This window comes from Ovis aries, chromosome 7 (genome assembly GCF_016772045.2).
Source record: "Ovis aries strain OAR_USU_Benz2616 breed Rambouillet chromosome 7, ARS-UI_Ramb_v3.0, whole genome shotgun sequence".
NCBI classification, from domain to species: Eukaryota; Metazoa; Chordata; class Mammalia; order Artiodactyla; family Bovidae; genus Ovis; species Ovis aries.
The window spans coordinates 52000644-52019718 of NC_056060.1; the positions used below are offsets into that span (position 1 = coordinate 52000644).

At 39.0% G+C, this 19075-nt stretch overlaps 1 protein-coding gene across 3 annotated transcripts in view; it reads left to right on the plus strand.

Moving 5' to 3' along the window:
* Nucleotides 1-19075, plus strand: part of MNS1 (meiosis specific nuclear structural 1) — a 144771-nt gene that overhangs the window by 44155 nt on the left and 81541 nt on the right. For 2 of the 3 annotated variants that reach the window (XM_060417885.1, XM_060417886.1), the window contains exon 5: nt 9467-9688. In XM_060417885.1, the coding sequence (XP_060273868.1) occupies nt 9467-9688 (222 nt within the window). Of the gene's footprint in view, nt 1-8546; nt 8717-9466; nt 9689-19075 lie in introns of those variants that run through there. The other variant, XM_004010584.6, reaches the window with a different exon arrangement.

Below are 19075 nucleotides of genomic sequence, written 5' to 3' on the forward strand. Positions count from 1 at the left end.
CAAATTTTGTTGTTGTTCAGTCGTTAAGTCACATCTGACATTGCAACCCTGTGGACTGTGACCCACCAGGCTCCTCTGTCCAAGGGATTTCCGAGGCAAGAATCCTGGAGTGGGTTGCTATTTCCTTCTCCAAAGTTACAAATATTTCCTTGCAAAAACTGAACCACTATTGTGATTTAGAAGTCCATTGTCATGATAGAGCTTACCTTCATCAAGTAACTAAACATTTAATGATCAGGTTTGTACTCTTTTAATGTTTCAAAGACATCTGTATTTATTGATCTGTGAATATTTCAGATATATAATGTTGACTTGAGTCTATCCATACAACCAAAGAATTTGTCATTTGGATGCCAAGCAGTCAATTAGAGTGTGTTAGGTAGTTAAGGAAATGAAGAAATCATAATGTATCTAGACTTTAGAGAAGTGTTTTGGGAGAATTCCCTCAGTATATTCCTATAGAAGGATCTGAAAATATTGGTAGTATATTAGTAAAATTTGTGCATTGGTAAATAGTTGAATGACCTTACTCAAAGTTTGCTGCTCTAATTCCACCTGGAGAGGGACTCTTGTAGAGCAGGTCAGGGCTGTGTTCTCCCAGTCTTACTCAACATTTTTATCCATGAAGTACTTGAAAATACAGAAGATATGTTTATCCAAGTTGCAAATGATGTTGACTGAAAATATGCACATTGTAAGAGTTGTGATATCAGTTTTATTGGGGGCAAAATGAGGGCTATAGACAGCATCCCAGATAGCTCTGAGGAATTGCTCTGAAGAGGTAGGGAGTTCAGTATTCTATGTGATTTTAGTGGAGGGGGTGCCTGCAGTCAAGCACACATGTAGAAGGTTACTGCAAGTTTCATGAATGTTGCTGCTAGTCATGAGGAGTAGATGTCTCTATTAATGATTTTATTGCTTACTGCATATGAGAAGATGCAGGTATCAATAAAATCTCATAAAATCTTCTGAAAATATCTAACTATCTGAAAGCTTGTTCTGCCAGTTGTTCCCAGAGCACAGGGTGCCTCCTTTCTTATCTGCATCCTAAACTCCTTTTCGGGATGCGTTGCAGGTCAGTGACTGCAATGGCTAGTGACTTAATCCTTGTAGAGGTAGATGGCAAGTGCAAATTTTAGATAACAATTTAATGACTCGGGATTATCGAATTACTGGACAAGCATGCTACATGGATATCCTGGGGTTTTTTTTGCATGTGTGTGTTTTTTTTTTTTCAAATCATCTTTTTATTTGGCTGCACTGGGTCTTAGTTGAGGCATCTGGTATTTTTAGTTGCACCATGCTCTTAGTTGTGGCTTGTGGGACCTAGTTCCTGACCAGGGATTGAACCCAGGTCCCCAGCATTGGGAGCACAAAGTCTTAGCCACTGGACCACCAAGGAAGTCCCTGCATGGATATTTTGGAGGAAGAAAACAAGAATCAAAAATTGTGATCAAAAAAATAAAAAATTCCTGACTCCAAGATTGCAGGGATTAAGGGAAGGAAACTGGCTAGTAAACTTCTAAAAGATAAAGAAGGGAGAGAGGCAAATGTGAGAAAGGAAATCTAAATACTCATAATGGTTAAAATCAAACATTAATTTAAAAAGTCAATGAATACTTCAAATTTTTTTTTTTTTCATTTTCACCCATGAAATTAACCAGAGATAGTGATTGTATCTGGAGAGGGCAATGGCAAGTCACTCCATTACTCTTGCCTAGAAAATCCCATGGACGAAGGAGCCTGGTAGGCTGCTGTCTATGGGGTCGCACAGAGTCAGACATGACTGAAGCGACTTAGCAGTGATTGTATCAGTTAGGAATTACATTTGGATAGCTAATAGAATCCCAGTGGAACAGAGGACACAGAAGCTTAGACAGATGAGTTTACTTTTCTTTCAGACAACATGAAGTACTGAGCTAGGCAACCCAGGGCTGGTGTGGTAGCTCCATGATCATAAAGAACCAAGGTTCCTTCTATGTTTCTGCTATGCCATTCAGAGCATGTGTTAGCTCGTTGGCAAGATAGCTGATGGACTTTCAGTCATCAGATAGTCTTATTAAGAAATCCAGATAAACAAGCCCCCCTCCACCCCCCACCAACAAGAAAAAGCTCAGAGAAATCCATTTTGGCCAAAGTTTGAAGAAGAGATCTGAAGGGGTAGACATATAAGCTGTTACAGTTCAGGTTGATGGTTTCAGACTTTCTTTAAAGGCTAAAATAGTGAACACTTACCATTAAGAAAAGTTTTTCCAGTATATGAGACCCTCCCAAACCAGAGACCTAGTGTGCCAAGGTCTGTCTAAACTGCTGAGACTGGATCAAGATAACAGAGGACCCCCTTCTTACCACTTCCTGGCTAGCAAGCAGGAGCCACCAAGAAGAGAGGTATGCTGCTGGGGAAGGAGATCAGTATGGAGAGACCCTCTGACATGCAGGAACCCAGGGAAGGCCCAAAGCTAAGGGTGAGTCAAGAATGTTGAGAGAAGCTCTCTGGAAAACCAACCCCCAACATAAGCACAAGATAACCGGAGAGAAATTTGAAGATACTGTGCGCTGAAGATAATGTTCAAATCCAGTTTAATTCCTGACTCTACAAACTCAGCCTCCTACATTAATGGTAGGAGAATGGACATGCTTATTACCAGGCATAAATATGACTTAACTTAGTCTTTGCTGTCTTATACAAGATGTCTGTCATTCAAAAAGTATGACACACACCTGCATAAAAAGTACAAAAAAATATAAAAAGTATATTAAGATGAAGCAATCAACAGAACAAAATTCATATGACCCAGGTGGTGAAACTATCAGAAAAAGTTAAATACTATAATTAATATATTAAAGTCTCCAAAGGAAAAGATAGACAATATATGTGAGAAGATGAGTACTTTTAGGTGAGAAGATGGAAACTAACAGCTAATGGAAATACTAAATACAAACAAAATGGTAATGAACATGAAGAATGCCTTTGACAGGCTCATCAGAAGACTTAATGCAACTGAGGAATGAGTTAGTAAGTTTGAAGATGTAAAAATAAAAATTACCTAAACTGAAACACAAAAAAAGATTGGATGAGGGAAAAATAGAGCATTTGAGAGCTTTGAGACAATATCAAACGGTCTAACATATGTGGTAATGTATATATTGTGGATTTACATTTGTAAAAGTAAAAGTATGATAATAGCAGAAAAGATGGGATGGAGGAATTGACATTAAACTGTTTTAAGGTTTACACATGACAAGTGAAGCAGAATTACAATATCTGAGTATTTAAATATATATTTATAGTAAATCATAGAGAAATCACTAAAAATTAGAGGTATAAATAATAAGCTGATAATGAAAATAAAATGGCATCACAAAAAATAAAAAGAAGAAAGAAAAAGAGAAAAATGAATATATAACAGATACAACAAATATTTTAAAATTTGCAAAATTGTAGATATCAATCCATACATACCCATGCTGCTGCTGCTGCTGCTAAGTCACTTCAGTCGTGTCCGACTCTGCGACCCCATAGACGGCAGCCCGCCAGGCTCCCCTATCCCTGGGATTCTCCAGGCAAGAACACTGGAGTGGGTTGCCATTTCCTTCTCCAATGCATGAAAGTGCAAAGTGAAAGTGAAGTTGCTCAGTTGTGCTGACTCTTAGCGACCCGATGGACTGCGGCCCACCAGGCTCCTTTGTCCATGGGATTTTCCAGGCAAGAGTGCTAGAGTGGGGTGCCATTGCCTTCTCCGATACATAACCATAAAGCTATGTAAATGTAAATAGTATAAACATACCAATTAAAGGATGGTGATTGTCAGATTGGATAAAAAAGCAGCACCCAACGATATGCTATCTACAGACAATCCAATTTAAATATAAAAGATGAAAAGTAAAAGCATGGAGAAAGATACATTATATAAACATTAGTTAAAACTGGAGTGCCTATATTAATATCAAAAAGACTTCAGAAAAAAGAATATTACCAGAGAAAAAGAGGGTCATTTTAAAATGTTAATGTCAAAATGTTTTTAGGACCTCATAATCCTAAAGATGTATACATCTAACAATAGAGCTTTAAAATATATGTAGCAAAAAAAAAAAAAAAACACTGAAAAGAGAAATAAGCAAATTCACAGTTATTCTTGGCTACTGCAACACTCCTCTCAGTAATTGATAAAGCATTATCAATTGATAAAGCAATTACTGAGAGGAGTGTTGAGGATATAGAAAGCTTGAACAGCATTCCCAGTCATCTTGAACAGTGTTCTCAGTCACCTTGACCTTGTTGAACACCTCACCCCAAACACCAGTTTGTGTATTCTTTTCAAGAACATATGAAACATTCACCAGAACAGACTATATTCTGAACAATAAAACAAACCTCAAGTAAAAAGATTTGAAGTCATACAAAGTATATGCTCTGACCATAATGGAGTTAAACCAGAAATCAATAACAAAAAGACATCTGGACAATCTGAACTGTTGAGAAAGTCTACAAAATGCTCTTAAACAATTCATGGGTCAAAGAAGTCTTTGACTATTTTTAATTGAACAATTGAGAATCACAACACATCAAAATCTGGGGGAGGCAGCTAAAGCTAGGCTTTAAGGGAATTATAAGTTATACATTCACATTTGAAAGAAGATGGTCCTTTATTTTTTGGCATGTGGGATCTTAGTTCCCTGACCAGGGATTGAATCCTTATCCCCTATGATGGAAACTTTGAGTTTTAACCCCAGTGTGTGTGTCTTAGTCACTCAATCGTGTCCAACTCTTTGCGATCCTATGGATTGTAGCCCACCAGACTCCTCTGTCCGTGGAATTCTCTAGGCAAGAATACTGGAGCAAGTAGCCATTCCCTTCCCTAGGGGATATTCCCAACCCAAGAATCAAACCCAGGTCTTCTGAATTGCAGGCAGATTCTTTACTGTCTGAACCACCAGGGAAACCCTTTAAAACTCTGACCTCCAGAGAATTCCCAAGAAGGATAGTCTTAAAAATTTAAGTTTTCACCTTATGAAACTATAAAATTAAGAGTAAACTAAGCCCAAAACAAACAGAGAAGAAAATAATGATAGTAAGAGCAGAAAAGAATGGACTTATAAATTTAAAAAGATAGAAATGATGAAACCAAAATTTGCTCTTTGAAAATATAAATAAAATTGAGTTACAGCTGGTAGAGCTTTCTCCTGTGTGCATAACAGCAATACAATTTCAATAATTTATTCATTTAACAAATATTTATTTATCACTTACTATATGCCAAGTACTATTTTAAATGCTTGGAGAACACCAGTGTTCAAAATAACAACAACAACAAATTTTTGGAGAGTACTTGGTGAAGTTGTTAGAATAATGGGATTAAATGCAAACAGTAGTTGCATCCTGATTTCAAAATGTTTTGTACTGTACACACCCTATCAATAGTTTCACTTTTGTAATAACTGAGTTTATAAGACTCCCAAAAGACAGAAACATAGTGTTCTCCCTACACACACACATTCACTCACACTCACATAAGTCCTCTTTTGATGTTAGAGAACAACTTGAGTTTAAGGTGAGGTCTGAGACAGTGAGACAGTGCACTAAATCGTGTCCGACTGTTGCAACCCCATGGACTGTAGCCTGCCAGGCTCCCCTGTCTATGGGGTTCTCCAGGTAAGAATACTGGAGTGAGCTGCCATTTCCTTCTCCAGGGTCAGGTCGAAAAGCCTATTAAGATTATCTATTTGCTATTCATCTCTGCATTTCAGTTTGAGAGGTTTCTATTGATATATGTTATAGCTCACCGATTCTCTTTTCAGTGGTGTCCACTCTACTGATATCCTATTAAAGGCATTCTTCATTGTTACAGTGTATTTGATTTCTACAGTTTCCTTTGGATTCTTAAGAGTTTTCATTTCTCTGTTTAAATTACTCTTTCATTTGTATGTTGTCTGCTTTTTCTGTCAGATCCTTTAGTTTATTAATCATGCTGCTGCTGCTGCTAAGTCACTTCAGTCATGTCTGACTCTGTGCGACCCCATAGACGGCAGCCTGCCAGGCTCCCCTGTCCCTGGGATTCTCTAGGCAAGAATACTGCAGTAGGTTGCCATTTCCTTCTCCAATGCATGAAAGTGAAAAGTGAAAGTGAAGTCGCTCAGTCGTGTCCGACTCTTTGCGACCCCATGGACTGCAGCCTACCAGGCTCCTCCATCCATGGGATTTTCCAGGCAAGAGTACTGGAGTGGGGTGCCATTGCCTTATTTTAAATTCTTGTTTAATCCCAAATGTGTGTGATGGCTGAGTCTAATTCTGATGCTTACTTTGCTTTTCAGAGTGTACTTTCCCTTCCCTCTTAACAGTCTACCATTAGCCTTCTAATTTTTTGTTGAAAGCTGGACATGGTATATTGGGTAACAGGGAATGAGGTAAACAGGGCTTTGGAGTGTGGTTTCTTTATTATATGGCTATGAGTTAGACTGTGTTTAATTTTGCTATAGCTGTAGGTTCCAGAGGCTTCAAATTCCTCTCATGTTTTTGTCTCATGTTGTCTTTGGATTCCCTACAAATCCATTGTTAGACAGAGGGAGTGTTTTCATGTATTTGTGAGGAGGATGGCCATCTTCCCATCTTACTCCCCTGCCATCTTCTGTCTCCCAGAGTGAGTGTTTTGGAGGACTTCAGCTGCAGTCAGCTGTTATACACTGGAGCATTGTTGGTGTGGTGATAAAATGTGGGAAAGGGAAAGCATTCTATGATTTTATGATTAAATCTTTCAGTAGAGCTGTGTCCCTGGGCTATGACCTTCACAAATATTTCTTAGATCCCATTTTGTCCACTTAGATGAGACAGGAAGGCTGGAGGAGGCTGGAGGCAGAGAGATATCCTTGCCCCAGGTGAAATAAGGTGCTGGTGAAATCTTTTCCTCTGGAAAGTAGGTCTTTATTGCAGAGAAGGCTCTAGACATATTTCCAGAGGGTTGAATATTAAACTGTGAAATGCTTCTTCTCCTCAATCCCCTGTTGGAGCCATGGGAGGCCATTCTTGGTTTTTCATTGTGAGAACCTGCTGAGATTACTGGAGGCAAAACCTATGGAAGTGTGGGGACCTCTCTCATACTGCAGTCCCCACTAGTTTCACTGACATTAATTCATACTCAGTCTCTAGAAATCCATAAAAATTAAAATTTAATTATTCCTAATTCATGGCTTCAGGGGCTCCTGGTCCAGATAAGCAGGTCTTGATTGTGACTCTCTGTATTTACCTCTCCAGATTTCAGGGTGGTGGGTTGCCCTTTGACCTCAGCTGTATGATAAATGCAAGAAAAGTCATTAGTTTCAAGTTTACCCAGCTTTATGTGGTAGTCAGGAGGGAAGTGAAAACTTCCAAGTTTTTATATTTTGGAGCTTAAACTACTATTTAAGCAGACATTGCAACACAAGATGGACTTTAATTTGATAACACAGACTAAGCCAAGTTCACAGACTGCTGCTGCTGCTGCTACTTCAGTCGTGTCCGACTCTGTGCGACCCCATAGGCGGCAGCCCACTAGGCTCCCCCGTCCCTGGGATTCTCCAGGCAAGAACACTGGAGTGGGTTGCCATTTCCTTTTCCAATGCATGAAAGTGCAAAGTGAAAGTGAAGTCGCTGAGTCGTGTCCGACTCTTCACGACCCTATGGACTGCAGCCTACCAGGCTCCTCCATCCATGGGATTTTCCAGGCAAGAGTACTGGAGTGGGGTGCTATCGCCTTCTCCGAGTTCACACTCTAACTACCTTAAATTTTTTTTAAATTTTAGTTTTGACAAGATTTCTATAATTGTCATCTCTAAAATCAATGTATTTGACTGATTTCTCTGACCCATTCCTGTTCTTAAGTTCTTCCATTTAAAACGGACATCACTGTCTTAACTTGCCAGTAAAATAAACATGACCAACATCCTGCCATTATATATCTACTCTCTTTTTGGTTGTGGCCCATGTCTTTATTCCTTCAGGTTACCAGCAGCTTCTGTGGGCCACCCACAGTGGTTATTAGTCAGTAATTATGCACCGTGACGGTGCCTCCCATTGGTGAGGACGTAGGCGGTCATCAGCCCTGTACAACATGCAGTGAGGTTGTAATATGTTCTGTGTAAGGAAAGTGCCTTTGGTCTCATGTCTTACAGAGGTGCTTAGTTGCTCAGTTGTGTCCGACTCTTTGTGACCCCAGCGACTGTAGCCCACCAGGTTCCTATGTCCATGAGGATTCTCCAGGCAAGAATACTGGAGTGGGTTGCCATGCCCTCCTCCCCGGGATCTTCCCAACCCAGGGGTTGAACCCAGATCTCCCGCATTGTCTTACATAGGAGTTTGCCGTATTTCTCAGTAAACAGTTTCTATATTTCAACTTGGTTCCAAATTCCACTAAGCCCACACTTCGTCCCTTGAGGGGAATCTTGGGCTCCTAACAGATTGCAAAGGCTTTGCACCATGATACATTTGGAACTCCCGCCTGCCTCCTTTAAACCTATGGTGTAGCCCTTCTGCCAGCCTCTCAAGAAACTCAGTAGTGAATGGGTACTGCTGCGTCCAATGGGAAGCGGCGACATTGCGCGTAGTCAAGGTTCGGGCGGGCACTCCTCGGTGGCGGTTGCTGGGAAACCGCGTAGATACCAGAGAGCCCTGCTGGTGTTTAGGTTTGCCGCTGGCGGTTGTAGCCGCCCGAGAGGGAGAAGGGGAGTTTCGTCTGCCGAGATGGTAAGCATGCCGAAACTACTCTGTTGTCTATTGATTTAATTCTAGTTTAGAGCCAGCCTGCTTCTAAAAAAGGATTTGAAGTGCCTAATCTGGGAATTAAATGGGAAAACCGTATCTCAGAGACCTCAGGTGCTGCTGTTTAAGCGACGCGCGTGCTGGCTGTCGCCCACCCCCGCCCCGCCCTTCATTAGATCTGCCCGGCAAAAAATTTTACTTCCCATGTTTCTGGAAATTTGGGAGATGTTTAAGAACTGCTGAACAAATGAGTGGAAATAAAGCTCCAGGAGAGAGCGAATGAATAAATAGCGGGTTGACTTATTTAATGTGTATTAGAAAAACGTGAGCAGCTTTTGAACCGCACTTCACGGCCAAGGGGGAAACAGTAGAGGATGGAATGAGGATAGTGCTAGAGAGCTGGGTATGTAGAACTCACCCGCGCGTCTTAGAATTCTAATATGGCTGTTTATTGGCTGAGGAAACTTGAGTCAAGTTGCTTTAACTTTCCATGCCTCATCTATAAGATGGGGAACACAAATAGTACCTGCTTCATTAATACATCTTAAAAAATTTTTTTTTGATCTACCACATTGCTTTTTTGTTATGTCTCTGAATTTGGAGAGGAAGCCAAACGCCTTTCGTTTATTACAGTTTCATTTGTTTCTGGGGCTATATCAATGTATTGTTACAAATTAGATCCTGGAATACCAAAGTATGCTTTTTGTTTGTTTTGTTTTCCCTTCTCTATTTTAGGCTTCCGAAAGGAGAACTTTGAGCTTCAGTGAAAGTCATCAGAAATTAGTAGATATAAACTATTGCAAAAAATTGCATGTCGAGGCACTACAAAGGCTACAGAATCAAACCAGGGACCAAATGGTGCAGAATGAGAATGTTGACCGGGCTGAGCGCAAAAGGTTCCTCAGATTATTACAGGATGAACAATTTGAGTTGGATATGGAAGAGGCCATTCAAAAGGTAAGTTTTACTATTCATTCTCACATCATTTTTCTCTTCATTTTCTCTTTGGAAACAATGAAAGCCAACTGTTAATACTGGAATGGAGCAGATAGGATAAACATCAGGCAAAGGATGCCTCCCTGTGAGTCAGCCCAGTGTAGTGGTAAAAAGCTGGGGTTTTGGAGCTAGTGTGCCTTTGAGTCCTGGTACTGGATATGTTAGCTATGGAACCTTGCTTTTACTAAGTAAGTTGCTTTTACTTTGTCTGCCTCCTTGAGAAAATAAGAATAATAATAGTACCTACATCATAGGATTGTTTTAATAATCAGTTAGTACTATTTTAAGAATTAATATAGGCAAAGCTCTTAGAATAGTGCCTGGAAGAGTAAGCACTCAGGATTTTTTTTCCTTAAATGTGAAATCTCTAATTACTGACTTCCATGCTTTAAATCTAGTTCTGTTGCCTTCCATAAAATTCTAAAGACAAAAATTTAAGAACACCTGTTTTGAATTTGCAGACATTAAACATGTATTTTAAGTGGTAGAAAATGAACACATATATTAGCTATGAATTTACTTTGTCTGGAACTTCTCTGGCAGTCCAATGATTTAGACTCCATGCCCCGAATGTAGGGGACATGGATTTGATCCCTGGTTGGGGAACTAGGATGCTACAAAATGCTGCCAAAAAAAAATAAAGAAAGAAAGAAAGAATTACAGTGTAATATGTTTAAGTATGTAACTACTAAAGTTTGGAGACAGCTTTTGAGTGGAAATTTCTGAATATTTTAAGGGATGAGGGAGGTAGAAAAAGGGAAACCAACAAGAAAATAAGGAGTTCTTATAAATGTGAAAAAGTTATCAGATATTTATGTATTCTTTTAGTGTCTGCTGTATGGTCAACATTTTGTAAGATTTCAGTTCAGTCACTCAGTCATGTCCGACTCTTTGCGACCCCATGAATCGCAGCATGCCAGGCCTCCCTGTCCGTCACCAACTCCCGGAGTTCACTCAGACTCGTGTCCATTGAGTCAGTGATGCCATCCAGCCATCTCATCCTCTGCCGTCCCCTTCTCCTTCTGCCCCCAATCCCTCCCAGCATCAAAGTCTTCCAATGAGTCAACTCGTCACATGAGGTGGCCAAAGTACTGGAGTTTCAGCTTTAGCATCATTCCCTCCAAAAGAAATCCCAGGGCTGATCTCCTTCAGAATGGATTGGTTGGATCTGCTTGCAGTCCAAGGGACTCTCAAGAGTCTTCTCCAATACCACAGTTCAAAAGCATCAATTCTTCGGTGCTCAGCCTTTTTCACAGTCCAACTCTCACATCCATACATGACCACAGGAAAAACCATAGCCTTGAGTAGATGGACCTTTGTTGGCAAAGTAATGTCTGCTTTTCAATATGCTGTCTAGGTTGGTCATAACTTTCCTTCCAAGGAGTAAGCGTCTTTTAATTTCATGGCTGCAGTCACCATCTGCAGTGATTTTGGAGCCCCCCAAAATAAAGTCTGACCCTGTTTCCCCATCTATTTCCCATGAGGTGATGGGACCGGATGCCATGATCTTCGTTTTCTGAATGTTGAGCTTTAAGCCGACTTTTTCACTCTCCACTTTCACTTTCATCAAGAGGCTTTTGAGTTCCTCTTCACTTTCTGCCATAAGAGTGGTGTCATCTGCATATCTGAGGTTATTGATATTTCTATATTATAAGGTATAGGGAATGGCAAAAACAAGTTTTAAAAGTGGTATTCATCCTTCTGAGTTTCAAATTTCAGAAGCTTAGACATGACTTTTTAACCCTGGGCAAGAATATTCTTAGGGATTAGATTTTTTCCCCCATTCTTTTTATTCTTATTTTTTCTTTAGAAAATCCCAGGTATTGTATCAAGTCTCTCTTGCGTACTTCAGTATACATCTTATAAAATATGGATTTTTTAAAAACATAGCAGCATAATGCCACTATCTTACCTAATAAAATTATCAATAAATAAATTCTAGACATCATTTAATACCATTCCATAGTCAAATTTCTGTGATTGTGTTAAAAGACAGATTTTACAATTCAGTCAAGATCCAAACAAGGTTCATACAGTATATTTGGTTATGTCGGATCCCTCTTAATCTAAAACAGCCCTTCCTTTGTACTTTATTTCTTAAACTTCATGCTTTTAACTTGTTTTTAACATGTGTTTAACTTGCTCGGTCTGTTGTTTAATAGGATATCCCACCTTCTGTATTTATTTGTTTGCTTTCTCAATAGTTCCTTTACTTTGTTCCTCTATCTCTTATCTTTCCTTTAAATGAAAGTTAGCCCTAAAGGCGTGATTAGATTTCAGTTTAGTTGCTCAGTCTTGTCCGACTCTTTGCGACCCCATGGACTGTAGCACACCAGGCTTCCCTGTCAATCACCAACTCTTGGAGCTTGCTCAAACTCATATCAACCATCTCATAATAGATTTATGTACAACTTTTTGGCAGTCACTCTATGGTGGTGCTATCCTTGATCTTGTAATCCACTGCTGCTGCTGCTGCTAAGTCGCTTCAGTTGTGTCTGACTCTGTGCGACCCCATAGACGGTAGCCTACCAGGCTCCCCTGTCCCTGGGATTCTCCAGGCAAGAACACTGGAGTGGGTTGCCATTTCCTTCTCCGATGCATGAAAGTGAAAAGTGAAAGTGAAGTTGCTCAGTCGTGTCAGACTCTTAGCGACCCCATGACTGCAGCCTACCAGGCTCCTCCGCCCATGGGATTTTCCAGGCAAGAGTACTCGAGTGGGTCGCCAGTGCCTTCTCCCTGTAACCACTAGCTGGTGCTAATGTTGATCAGTGGATTTAGAGAGACAGCCTGGTTCCTCTGTTGTAAAGATCCCCACCAAACTTGAATCTGTGGTTTCACCAATGAATCTTTTTTCTTTATTAGGGGTTGCAAAACACTGATTTTTAAATTTTGTTGTTTAAAAACAACAACAAAGGGTAATTTAGTACCCTGAAATACAGTTTTTACTTGAAAGGGAGATCAATAGTTAATTATCAGAGTAAGAATTGGTATCCTAGTTACTTCCATTGGTGTATGCCTGTGTTGTTTTTTAAAATTTTGTTTTCTTTAGCTTTGGACTTTTTCTCATTTTAAAATTATCTCTATGGACTCATGGATCTCTTTTTTAAATTATCTCTATGGACTCGTGGGTCTTTATATACTTGATTTAATTGTATTTATTTTTCATTTTCATGCTCAAATTGTCTTACCTTTGGCCAGTGGATGCCTTTTTGTTGCTCTGTGTCCCTTTGACAAGACTTCCTTAATCTGTGGTAGCTTCCTTGCTTTTTGTCAGGGCAAAATGTTATAGCCTAGGGATGGTTAATTTTATGTGTCAACCGGACTGGGCCATGGGGTGCCCAGATATTTGGTCAAACATTATTTTGGGGGTTTTTAGATGAGATTAACATTTAAATTAGTAAACTGGGTAAAGCAGATTTGCCCCCTAGTGTGGGTGAGCTTCATCTAATCAGTGAAGGCCTGACTAGAACAAAAAAGCCAAGTGAGAGGAAATTCCTCCTCCCTGATTGCCTTCCAGCTGGATTATTCACATTTTTCCTGTCTTCACACTTGGACTGAAATATCAGCTCAAGTCTCAAGCCTAAAATCCTTCTGACAGGAGCTACACCACTGGCTCTCTGGCCTTTGAACTTAGACTAAAACTAAAGCAACTGGGTGTCCTCATCCAGCTTTCCAACTCACCCTGCAGGTCTTGGGACTTGCCCATTTCCAAAACTGCTCGAGCTGATTCCCTATTATATTGTTTCTGTTTCTCTGGAAAACTAATAAAAGGCTCATCTTATAAATTTCTTTATTTGCACCTGGAATTGGCCATTGTACTAAGGAATTCTGTTATTTTTTAGTGGAAATAATATTTAGAGACAAGTTGGGTTTAGATATGCTTATTATTCTTGGGTGTTAGATGTGCTTATTATTGTATTGGTTCCAGGTGTTTTCAGCAGATAGAACTTGGGAATAGGTGTATTTTTAACTTTCTGAGATAAAGTTAGGCTTATGGAATAGTTGCAAAAATAGTATTAAAAAATCCTGTATCCCCTTAACCTGAGTTCCCTTTATATTAACGTCTAATATAATCATAGGATAATTACCAAAATGAAGAAATTAGCCTTGGCACAGTACTGTTAACTGAATTGTGAGATTTATTCAGATTTCATCAGGTTTTCCACTGACATCTTTTTTTGTGTTCCAAGACCACAAGTTTCATTTAGTTGTCAGGTCTCTTTGGTCTCCACCAATCTTAGTCTCCTCCATTCTATCAGAATTCCTCCCTTTTTCTTGCCTTTCCTGACCTTGACTATTTTGAATACTATAGTTTTTTTTGTTATGTTAGTTTTTCTGTTGCTGTGTATCAAATTACCACAAACTTTGCAGCTGAAAACAACACTCATTTGTTGCCTCCCAGTTTCTGTTGGTCAGAGTCCAGATGTGGTGTAGCTGGATTGTCTGCTTGGTCTCACAAGGCTAAAAGCAAGGTGTTGCTGGGATGCATTTTCATATGGAACTTGGGGCCTCTTCTCAGCTCACTTACTTAGCAGAGTTCGTGTTCTTGTAGTTGTAAGACTGAAGTTTTCATCTCCCAGAGGTTGCTGACATTCCCTGCCACATGACCCTTCTCTACACATGCAGTTTACTTACTTTCTGACACCAGAAGGTATTCCAGACTCAGCCTATTCTTTCCTTGCCTTGGAATCAGCCAGTTCTCCAAGGAGACTTGGTTCTTTTCATTGAAGAATGATATTTAGAAACCAAGGTCTGAATGATAGATGTGCTCATTTTTAGTGTGACACTGTAAGGGGAAAGAACTAGAAAATAACCATACACACACATCTGTGTTTACATTTATGTCTGTGTCTATCTGCATGTGTTTATTAATAAAACAAGCCATGAGTCTGTGTTGGTACTGCTGACTCCAGTCTGCCTCTACAGGGGTCACTTTTGTCTTTCCCCTTTTGTTATTTATTTGTAATTGCATTCTCCCAACAAAAAGAAATCTGGCTCTCATTATCTGTAATATATTTACTTATTACTTCAACTTCAGAATACAGATAGTTTCAGAATTGCTAATCTGCACCCTTGTGAACAGCAAATTTACTTACTATATTATAGATTTGGGTACAGTTCTTTGTGTCTTTCGCTTTGTCAAACACTTTTTTACAGTTATTTTGGTCCTCTTCTGCCTTTCTACTTCATTGTGGTTATTTGATTGATTTTTATTTGTTTTGTGATTGTTTTTAATACAATTAATTTGTTATAGTCAACATTCATTGTTCTCCCCACATCTGATTTTTTTTTTTTTTTTTAATGTTGAACTAGTTACACATCCTTGGGAAGGTGCAAAGATAGTGTGGGAGTACTGTCTGCTGGCTCCTGGACAGTTTCTTTCATTGATCACATCTTGTATAACTGTACTGCAATATCAAGTCCTGGAAAGTGGCATTGCTGTATTATGCTTATGTACTTCTGTGTCATTTTATCAAAGGTATACATTTATGCAACCACCACCTCATTCAAGAAACAGCTATTCCATTCCCACAAGACCTCATTCATGATACCCCATTATAGTCACATTCTTCCTTCAGTCCCCACTATGCCAGCAATCACTAATTTGTTCTCCATCTTTATAATTTTGTTATTTCAAGAATGTTATTAAAAAATGTTGTGTAAACAGTCATGCGTGATTACATATATATATGGAATCATATGTCTGTCACTTTTGAATAGGCTGTTTTTATTCCACATCATGCTCTTGAGATTCATTTTTTAAAATATTTATTTTTGATGATTAGTATACAGTATTGGTTTGATTTGTCATACTATTAACCATTGGTGTATGTATATCCCCTCCTTCTTGAATCTCCCTCCCATCCCCTGCCCATTCCCAACCCTCTAGGTTATTACAGAGCCCCAATTTGAGTTCCCCCAAGTCATACAGCAAATTCCTGTTGGCTACCTATTTACATATGTTAGTGTATATGAATCCATGCTAATCTCTCCATTTATCCAACCCGCTCCCTCTCCTACCTCACCCTTATCCTTAAGTATGTTCTCTATATCTGCATCTCCAATGTTCTCTATGTAAGCAGTCTCCAATGCTGCTCTAACAGATTCATCAATACTATCCTTCTAGATTCCATATATATGTGTTAATATATGATATTTGTTTTTCTCTTACTTATATTACTTCTCTCTGCATAATAGGTTCTAGGTTCATCCACCTCATTAGAACTGACTCAAATGTATTCCTTTTATGGCTGAGTAATATTCCATTATATATATGTACCATAGCTGTTGCTGCTTTTTTTTTGGAGTGGGGCACTTTATTTTTTAATGGAAGGATAATTGCTTTACAGAATTTTGTTTTTTTTGGTCAAACATCAACAAGAATCAGCTCTAGGTATACCCATGTCCCTCCTCCCGAACCTCCTCCCATTTCCCTCCGCATCCCACCCTTCTAGATTGTCGCAGAGCCCCTGTTGGAGTTCCCTGAGTCATATAGCAAATTCCTGTTGGCTATCCATTTTATATATGGTATCGTAAGTTTCCATGTTACTCTCTCCATACTCTCCCTTCTTCCCTTCCCCCGTGTCCATAGGTCTGTTCTCTATGTCTGTTTCCCCATTGCTGTCCTGCAAATAAATTCATCAGCACCATCTTTCTAGATTCCATATGTATGTGTCAGTATATTGATGTTTATATTTCTCTTTTTGACTTACTTCACTCTGTATAATAGGCTCTAGGTTTGTCCACCTCATTAGAGCTGACTCAAATGTGTTCCTTTTGATGGCTGAGTAATATTCCATCATATATACGTACCACAGCTTCTTTATCCATTCATCTGTCAGTAGACATCTAGGTTGATTCTGTGTTTTGTCTATTGTAAATGGTGCTGCAATGAACATTGGGGAACATGTCTCTTTTTCAGTTTTGGCTTCTTCAGGGTATGTGCCTAGAAGTGATATTGCTGGGACATATAGTGGTTTTTGAAAAGTGGAAAGTGAAAGTTGCTCAGTTGTGTCTGACTCTTTGTGACCCCGTGGACTGTACAGTCCATGTGACCTCATGGACTAAGTCTATGGAACTTTCCAAGCCAGAATACTCGAGTGGGTAGCCTTTCCCTTCTCCAGGGGATCTTCCCAACCCAGGGATCGAACCCATGTCTCCCACATTGCAGGTGGATTCTTTACCAGCTGAGCCACAAGGGAAGCCCAAGAATACTGGAGTGGGTAGCCTGTCCCTTCTTCAGTAGATCTTCCCGACCCAAGAATTGAACTGGAGTCTCCTGCATTGTAGGTGGATTCTTTACTAACTGAGCTATCAGGGAAGCCCTATGGTGGTTTTACTCCTAGTTTTTTAAGGGGTCTCCATACTGTCTATATCAGTTTACATTCCCAACAGCAAGTAGGAGGGTTCCATTTTCTCCACACCCTCTCCAGCACTTGTTTGTGGATTTTTTGATTATGGCCACTCTGTCTGGAGTGAAGTGATATCTCATTGTAGTTTTGATGTGCATTTCGCTAATCATGAGTGATGTTGAACATCTCTTCATATGTTTATTAGCCATCTGTATGTCTTCTTTGGAGAAATGTCTGTTTAGGTCTTTTTCCCACTTTTTGGTTGGGTTTGTTTTTCTGGTATTGAGTTGTATGAGCTACTTGTATATTTTATAAATTAATTCTTTGTAAGTTGTTTCATTTGCTATTATTTTCTCCCATTCTGAGGGTTATCTTTCCAACTTGTTTATGAAGGTGAAAGCTTTTTCCATGTAAAAGCTTTTAAGTTTAATTAGGTCCATTTATTTATTTTTGTCTTTATATCCATTATTCTAGAAGGTAGGTCATAAAGAATCTTGCTATGATTTATGTCATGCAGTGTTCTGCCTATATTTTCTTCTAAGAGTTTTATAGTTTCCGGATCTTACATTTAGGTCTTTAATCCGTTTTGAGTTTATCTTTGTGTATGGTATTAGGAAGTGTTCTAATTTCATTCTTTTGCATGTAGTTGTCCAGTTCTTCCAGCACCACTTATTGAAGAGACTATCTTTTTCCCCATTGTATATTTTTGCCTCCTTTGTTAAAGATAAGGTGCTCGCATGTGCATGGGTTTATCTCTGGGCTCTCTAGCCTAGCTCATTGGGCTATTCTTCTATTCTTCTTTCTCAAGATTGCTGTGGCTATTTGGGGCCTTTTATATTTTCATACAAATTGTGAAATTTTTTGTTCTAGTTCTGTGACAAACGCCATTGGTAAATTGTTAGGATTGCATTGAATTTGTAGATTGCTTTTGGTAGTATAGTTATTTTCACAATATTGAGTCTTCCAACCTAGGAGCATGGAATATCCCTCCATCTGTTTATGTCATCTTTGATTTCTTTCATCAGTGCCTTATAGTTTCTGTATATAGCTCTCTCATCTCCTTAGATAGGTTTATTCCTAGTTATTTTATTCTTTTAGTTGCAATGGTAAATGGGATTGATTCCTTAATTTCTCTTTCTGATTTTTTAGTTGTTAGTATATAGGAATGCAAGTGATTTCTGTGTATTGATTTTGTATCCTGTGACTTTACTAAATTCACTGATTAGTTCCAGTAATTTTGTGATAGTATCTTTAGGGTTTTCTACATACAGTATCATGTCGTGTAAATAGAGTTCTACTTCTTCCTTTCCAATCTGGATTCCTTTTATTTCTTTCTTGTCTCAGATTGCTGTGGCTAGGACTTCCAAAACTGTTGAATAATAGTGGCAAGAGTGGGCATCTTTGTCTTGTTCCTGATCTCAGAAGGAATGCTTTCAGTTTCTACCCATTGAGAATAATGTTTGCTCTGGGTTTGTTGAATATGGCCTTTATTAGGCTAAGGTAGAGTCCTTGTATGTCCATTTTTTGAAGAGTTTTTATCATAAATGCATGCTGAATTTTGTCAAAATGTTTTTCTGCTGGAGGTTATCATATGATTTTTATCTTTTAATTTGTTAATATGGTGTATCACATTGATTGATTTGCATATATTGAAGAATCCTTGCATACCTGGGATAAACCTGACTTGATCATGGTCTATGATCGTTTTTATGTTTTGTTAAATTCTTTTTGCTAGAATTTCATTGAGGATTTTTGCATCTATATTCATCAGTGATATTGGCCTATACTTTTCTTTTTTCATGATATCTTTGTTTGGTTTTGGTATCAGTGATTGTGGCCTTGTAGAATGAGTTTGGAAGTATTCCTTCCTCAGCAATTTTTGGAAAGAGTGTCAGAAAAATAGGCATTAGCTGTCATCTAAATGTTTGATAGAATTCCCCTGTGAAGCTGTCTGGCCCTGGGCTTTTGTTTTTTGGGAGATTTTAAATCACAGTTT